This window comes from Agrilus planipennis, unplaced genomic scaffold (genome assembly GCF_000699045.2).
Source record: "Agrilus planipennis isolate EAB-ADULT unplaced genomic scaffold, Apla_2.0 scaffold44, whole genome shotgun sequence".
Lineage (NCBI taxonomy): Eukaryota > Metazoa > Arthropoda > Insecta > Coleoptera > Buprestidae > Agrilus > Agrilus planipennis.
Window position 1 is genome coordinate 110,390 of NW_020438939.1, and position 7,944 is coordinate 118,333.

At 34.7% G+C, this 7,944-nt stretch overlaps 1 protein-coding gene across 1 annotated transcript; it reads right to left on the reverse strand.

Moving 5' to 3' along the window:
* Positions 1–335: 335 nt before the first annotated feature.
* LOC108733458 (myrosinase 1-like) lies at positions 336–4,732 on the reverse strand. The gene is made up of 6 exons (XM_025974491.1): positions 4,636–4,732; positions 4,483–4,577; positions 3,836–4,342; positions 1,170–1,238; positions 1,022–1,110; positions 336–936 (listed from the first exon to the last, which is right to left on the reverse strand). The coding sequence occupies exons 1-6, from the start codon at positions 4,695–4,697 to the stop codon at positions 598–600; spliced, it is 1,161 nt and encodes a 386-aa protein (XP_025830276.1). The 5' UTR covers positions 4,698–4,732; the 3' UTR covers positions 336–597.
* Between the last annotated feature and the right edge of the window lie 3,212 nt (positions 4,733–7,944).

Genomic DNA, 7,944 nt, shown 5'->3' on the forward strand with positions numbered 1-7,944 from the left:
AACACCTTTTGCCATCTTTCTGGTAGTAGCATAATTCCACGCTCATAAAATTTTTGGTCTTTGCTGGCAAAAAACTGATCGAGGAGGTTTTTGACNTATTTGTCTTATTGTAAAAGCTAAATTGTATTCTAAAATATGAACATGAAGCTGATGAACACTATGTATTTGGACTGGGCCAGAATATAGTGATAAGGTAGGATAGAACTGTAGGTACTTTTAATTTTGCTATTTGCGCTTTTTTGTGATGGTAGGGAAGCTGTAACTCATTTTTATTTTCTGATACCTTTATTTCAGCAAATGAAAAATTTCATGTTGCCAAAAATACTGACAAACGATTCTAAATAATTTAATTTTAATAATTTACATAAAAAACTTTCACATGAAACAAAAAGTGAAATGAAATATCTTAACTCACTTAAGATCCTCTCATTCCTGCTTATATATACTATACTAATTCCTGTATATTTGTAATTATGATATTTTTTAAATTAAACAAAGAAATTCTAATCAAAGAATCAACGCACTCACAGGTTGGAGGGTCTATATTTGTGTAAAGAGCCAACACCTTAAGTGTCTAGATTTTTTGCTTAGTCAATTCTAAACTAAGGGAAAGAGATAGAAAATATGTCTAACCTCAATTAAACTGTTGGGATCATTCGCTACCGAATCACCAGTAGACGATAGGCTGACCTGATAATCATTGTAGTAAGATGTTTCCAGACTACTGCTTGGAGCATCACTAGCTAAATACGTACTATAGTGATTTAAACCCATAAAATCATAAGTTCCTTTTATGTAGTTTATTTCATCTTCGGTAAACTGTGGAAGCCTCGATTGTTTATAACCTTCTAAAGAGCTATGATAAGCAACATATTCCTTTACAACATCAGGATAATCCCCTTTAGATGAAAAAACTGGATGAAGGTACATACCATACTGAAAATATAGCATCATTTGAACACTTCTACATACTTCGTAGTATGTTTGTGTTATGTTATGTTGATTAATGTTTGTTCATTACCCAAAATTGCCTTATCCTTTCTGCAGCTGCCTCTTCATTTGTGTTATTTGCCTCAAGCCATTCAGCACTTATTGAGATACCAATTTTACCTAAATTACAGAAAAGAAATTAAACAAATTGTTTGCAAGCATTTGATTATTTGACAAACCTTTGTATTTTGGTTTGTATGTCGTATTGTAGAGACGATAAACAGCTGCATGAGCTTTCAGTAGATTATGTCCATTTACGTTCAAGTTAAGTCAAACTATATAAGTTCTAATCGATACATAAAAGCATGTAGAAAAGAAATTAAGTAAGTAGGGTATTTCAAATTGTTTTTGTGGTTGCTTCGATTACCATTCCCTTCTTATTTGATTCACAATGGGAAAAACCTTCAGATACCACCAAGAGCAGGGCTTCTGACACAGAGATCCCAGGAGGAAACAATAAAACACATTTTATCCTGCCCATATGTATGTATACAATACAAACTAGGGTACATTACATAAGTAAACGTTGAAGATATAATATAAGAATGCACATTAGTTAAAAAATAAAATATTTTGTTTCCTATTGTCAAGTCAATAAATTTAGTGTTACTTTAATCGTCTTGTAAGTAATTGGTTGAATGACAAATAAATAAAATATAAGTGTATTTATCTTGACGAAAGCTGACATCTAGAAGCATATTGTAATATACAGATATTATTTGAGCCTTATGAAGGAGGTAATCATCTTTAATCAATTTTGTCGTAACTCACTACTGTTCTATTTCCAAATACGTTTCTAATGAAATGTGCTGACGATTTTGGAATTCTAGGCCGGTCAGGATCAGAAAAATTTACATAAAAAATTCCATACTTAGACCTGAAAGAACACAAAAGAAGAAGTACATTGTGAGGTTTTACTACAACGAAACAGTATATATAAATAATAAACAAGCAAATTTTTGTTTAACTTTAACTTTTAGGTTAATTTTGTTTACTGAACTATTGTTTATATTCCTTACGTATATCCTAAATTCCATTCATAATTATCCATTAAACTCCAAGTCGTGTAGGCAATAACATTGACATTATCAATATAAATGGCTTCCAAGAGAGCTTCAAGATATTGCTACAAAATTAGTTTACAGTGAGTAGGTATGCCATGAATCTGGTATCTATAATTATTTCAACCTTTTTGATGCATGTGGTGACGGTAAAATACTTACGCCATAATATGAAATTCTCCTTTTGTCGTCAATCACGTCATCCAAATCATAAATTCCATTTTCTGTCACAAAGATGTCCGGATCATCATACGTATCTTTTAACCATACCAACAATTTTCTAAAACCCCACGGAACAATCTAAAACAGTAAATGGATTTATTTCACATTTTTCTTCCTTATTTTAAATTGTTACAGCGTGTTTATTAATCACATATTCACACTTCTAAATTTTTAGTACATCCCATTCGGAACAAGAAATATTTTAAAAAGATTCTTTGGAACGTTCTGTTGTCAATTATTTTTACATTTTCATTTTTTCATAACTATTTGATGAAAAATGAAATAAAAACAGCTTTATAACAGCGGATGCTACACCATCACAAAAAGCGTTTCTCTAGACAAAATAGAAAAAGATATTTTGATATCCCAAGGACCGAAAAAGTTGGTTTAACGGTTTTTTACTATTTTTGAATTAGCTACAAATAATCCCCTTTATCATCGAAACTTAAGCCAGGCTAATAGGTACAACTAAATAGGTACAAGGATTTTTGCCTTTTCAATGCGCATTGCAGTGGCCTTCTTTAAGAATATACAACTACTTAGGATATAATGCCGAAAGATGAAAAATGGATCGAATAATACAAAAAAACACAACAATCACATGTAGATACATGTATTCGGACTGGACCAGAATATAGTGTCAAGGTAAGGTAGAAATGTAAGGGCTTTCAATAGTACTACTTAACCTATTCCCTTTTTTTGTGATGGTGTTGGAGCTGTAATTCATTTTTATTTTCTGACACCTTTATTTCAGCAAATGAAAAATTTCACGGTGCCAAAAAAAATGACAAACGATTGTAAACAGTTGAAGGGGTTATCGCACAAAATTCGTTTACGCATTTTAAGTGCCTAGGTATTTTCCTTAGTCATATCCAAACTAAGGGAAAGAAATGGACAGTAAAAGAAATGTTAATGCTATGCAAGTATTGTGTATGATATCTAACCTCAAGTAAACCGTTGGAATCATTCGCTATCGAACCGCTAGCAGACGATAGGCTGACCTGATAATCATTGTAGTAAGATGTTTCCAGACTAATGTTTGGAGCTTCGCTAGCCATATACGTACTATAGTGATTTAAACCCATAAAATCATAAGTTCCTTTTATGTAGTTTATTTCATCCGGAGTAAACTGTGGAAGCCTCGATTGTTTATAACCTTCTAAAGAACTATGATAAGCAATATATTCTTTTACAACATCAGGATAATCCCCTTTAGATGAAAAAACTGGTTGAATGTACATACCATACTGAAAATATAGCATTGTTTAAACACTTCTACATACTTCGTATTATGTTTGTCTTATGTTATGTTGGTTAATGTTTGTTCATTACCCAAAATTGCCGTATTCTTTCTGCAGCTACCTCATCATCCGTAGTATTTGGTTCAAACCAGTCAGCACTTATTGAGATACCAATTTTACCTAAATTACAGAAACCAAATGAAATAAATTGGTGCAGTCTTCTTTTGACGTGCATTTAATTATTTGACAAACCTTTAAATTTTGGTCTGTATGTCGTATTGTATAAATGATAAACCGCTGCATGAGCTTTCAGTAGATTATGTCCACAGAGATAGTCCGCAATCCCTGAGATTCCTAGTGCAGGAGCCAACATTAAATCTCCATACGCAAACACACAAGTTTGAAAAGGTTCATTAAAAGTTAACCAATATTGAACTCGATCGCCAAAATGTTCAAAAGCCGTTCTTGCGTATTCAGTATAGAAGGTGACAAACCTAGGATTGAGCATTCCTCCTACCGCCATAAGGCCTTGTGGAAGATCCCAATGAAACAGAGTAACCATAGCCGTAATATTATTAGCTACAAGTAAATTTAGGATCTTGTTGTAGTGATTGATGCCTTCGTAATTAATATCGTCTGGAAATCCACTTGGGAAGATTCTTGTCCACGATAAAGAAAATCTATAAAAATCTACTCCTAAATATTTAAGAAGTTGGATATCCTCTTCGTATTTGTGATAAGAATCGCATGCTATGTCACCATTGCTTCCGTCAATGATCATTTCTGGATGGGTATGAGTATGCCTATCCCAGGTGCTTTCACCCTTCCCTTAAAAATATGAAATGTTCTAAACTATGGTGAATTAAATCAAAAGAAAGACTTTTCATCACAGTTTGTATTAATATCTAAACACCGTAAGCCTCGAGGTGCCGTTGACTTGATGCCTTGTAAAAATTAAAATTTCTTACCACTTTCGTTCCATGCCCCTTCAATTTGGTATGCTGATGTTGCAGAGCCAAACAAGAAATTGTCGGGAAACCTATAGCTAGTTGCCCAGCACCCTCTTAAATAATATACATAATTAGTCCCCTCTATTGTACGCAATGATAGTAACTTGTTACCTGTCAAAAACCGCAAAAAGGGCAAATATGGTAATGACTCCGAACATGTTGAACAGTAACATTCATCTACTACAGTTTGTTGAATTTTAGAAATATATAGCCCAATCCCTAATCGATTAGATAAATTACACGTACATTAAAAAATGATAAGGTATTTATTGCATTGTTTGATATTTTCTGGAAATGTGCAATTTTTTATTTTTTATTTATTACAACAAAAAAGTATTAGTAGCTATAAGTCAACATATTTTATTATTCGTACAAATACATGGATATACCTAAGTAAATGTTATAAAAATAGGTACATATTCGAAACCGATTGTAATGTCACCTTTAGATTTAAATACAATTTCGAAACAAGGTTACTTTTAGAAATTTACTGCAAATTATGCATTGTTCAATAAACAACATTGGGTTTGTAGTCAGTAATTTTGCGATCGTATTTGATCTCATCCGCACGTCATAATGAATAGATAATTACATAATCAGTATAAAAAAAATATCGAAACCGTCATGATCTCCTTCATATATTGGCAGCGAACACAGCATCTAACCGAGAGGTACTATTCCAATTAGTACAGCCTAGAGGGGGTAGAGGAAACGGGGGGTAGTTGATCATAGCGGTAGGCTGACTACTAGAAAACATTTTCCTTTCTCGTTTAGTCACCGGAATCGCGATATCGCTTATGTCCTTACGTCAATGGGGAGAAGGAACATATAATCTAAAAATAATAAACGTAAGTGTAATGTCCCATCTTGATTTAGACGGACTACGCGCCTAATTAAATTTGCGTAGTTAGTTAGATGAAATAATAAGAACACAAACNAGAAAGTTAACTCATCACGAAATAATTGTTTCTAAAGTGTAAAGCCATTATGAAAAAACGTCCCATTCTATAATCACTTTTTAAGAAAATCAATCTACCAAACGAACTTACCTACCTGAAGTGAAGTTCGATTGTGATTATAGGAGATCCAGTCCTAATATTACTTTATTTACCACGTAGATGTTTAAAGAATTAAGGAACGAGCAATCTTAAAATTCGACGAAGGGAAAAAAGAATAATAATCCAAACAGTCTGTATTGGAGAAAAATGAGAATTTCAGTAACATAATCATAATTCTAAGATTAACGAATGTTTAAATTATTAAATTAACTCAACAAGGGGAAACTAGAAAGCCCCAAGCCAATCCTCTGAAGAGCTTATGTCAAAAATCGCACAAGCAAAGATGGCATTTGATTGGACCGGTCGGTTGTAAAATTTTGTAAAGGTTGAACTTTGAGACCATCCTGCCGTTTTGCAAATTAAATTAATTGAAAAGCCTTTCCGAGATGCCTCCGAAGTTGAAGCGGGTCTGATCGAATGTGGTTTGAATAATGTTGTATCGATGTTTGCGGAACTAAGTACTTGTTTTACTCATCGACTTATAGTAGCCTTAGATGTCCCTGTGTGGGGTTTTTATGACAGATAAAAGGAAAATCGCATTCCACATTCCTTAGGGATCCAGTTCTATCAATGTACTCCCTTAAACAATTGACTACGCATAAGGAAGGGTTGGTCTTAAATTTAGGGATCCTAAGCATATGTTGGGATCTTCCAACGCGACTTGTTTTGACTGGGTCCGAGATGAAGATGACACTTTCTTTTCAGTTATGTCGAATATTCGATAAGCGAACAAGGGAGATTGTTTGCAACCTTTCTGCTGTTTTTAGCGCTAGAAGGGTTGCCGGCTTGCCTGACAGTGTTTGGAGACTAAGAGGTAGAGTTACTTCTTCAATGTAGTGCTAATCCCTGGGATCTGAAAATGGTGAAGATAGTAAGTTAAGTGAAGACTCAAAATAAATTTCTGTCCCAACAATAAGTCGATTAAAGAGTGGGTACCATGGCTGAGAAGGCCAGCATGGTACTACCAAGAGTCCTTCCGCCCTGTCCTGTATAATTTTTTGGAGGGTTCACAGAATCATTTCGAACGGTGGAAAAGCGTAAAAATAATGTTCGCTCCACGAAATAGTGAAAGCATCAATTTTGATAGCCTTGGGATCCCTGTACTAAGGCACATAATTTTTACATTTCGCATTAATTTGTGTGGCAAAAAGGTCAATCTCCGGTGTACCAAAATTGCTTACTAAATGGTCGAAAGCTTTTTGAGACAGGGACCATTCTGTGTCTGTGTTACGACGTCGTGATTCTTGGTCAGCTATAGTGTTATCCCTCGAGTTAATGTAGAAAACAAACAATTAGAGGTTTCTTTGTTCGCATGACTGCCAGATTAATTTGGATAAAGAATTTGAGTGGGGAAATTAAATGCTGCCCATTTTGTTTATGGACGATATGGCAGTGGTGTTGTTGCAACACAGTAAGATGTTACAATCTTCCGAAAAACGAGCAAAGCACTGAATTGCATTGAAACCGGATTGTATAATGATATTGCGTCTGTTGTTCTGACCAGAATCCATGAGTGCAAACATGACTACAACAGGCTTCCATCCGGTGAGAGATGCGTCAGAAAAATTTTCTAAATGAAATTGTCCTTTTCGCATATCACTTGAGATGTAGCTTAACATGCTCTGGGATGGACATTATTGCACCAAAGTTCATGTTATTGTTGCGAAGTTCTCAAAATTTTGCTCTTTCTAGAGACATGCAATAAAAAAGACCGTACTCCTAGGGGACACGCTTCAACTAAAGTACCTATGAATTTTGCATATCTGTCGAAGTAGATAAGAGGACGATAAATTCAACATAGAGACAACATTGGTCTCAAAGCCGTGCCGAGGTCCTTTATTTTAAAAGGTGGATAATGGATAAACGCGTTGTCTTTTGTAAATTTGAGATAAATCTTTTTCTTCCATTTAGATTCTTAGCTTAGAAAATAGGAGATAGGTACGAATTGATGAGAGTCTGGTTTCGAATTTATTACGGCTCCTAAATTTAATAAATTATGTCCTGTGGATTTAATTAGAGAAATCTCTGAACGAAAAAAAGGTTTCGTTGGGGCACGCAATTGCGAAGGGGGCAAATATTCAAAAGGAATGGTATATCCCCTGATCCAGGACAGGACTGTCGGGTTAAGAGTGATTTCTGGCCACTAATACACGTAAAAATTTAATCATCCCGTAAAGGTCACTGAACCGACCTGTAGTGTTTTCTGGATGAGTGGCGTTTGTTCTGTGAGTTCTGTTTGAGAAAAAACTTAACTTTTGGGTGTTTCATTCCTACCAGCCAGTAATGCTGGTGGGCGGGCAGTCCCTCCGGACTATGCCGGAAGGTAGGGCGGAAGGCCCTCTTCAGCCTGCTTTCAGGAATC

Excerpts from the sequence above, each read along its gene's own strand:
- LOC108733458 (XM_025974491.1), bottom strand. The coding sequence starts at position 4,697 with ATGTTACTGTTCAACATGTTCGGAGTCATTACCATATTTGCCCTTTTT. Across the intron at positions 1,239-3,835 it reads TGCGGACTATCTCTGTGGAC|ATAATCTACTGAAAGCTCAT; the intron begins ATAATCTACTGA and ends ACGTAAATGGAC. Across the intron at positions 937-1,021 it reads AAAGGATAAGGCAATTTTGG|TATGGTATGTACCTTCATCC; the intron begins GTAATGAACAAA and ends CTATATTTTCAG.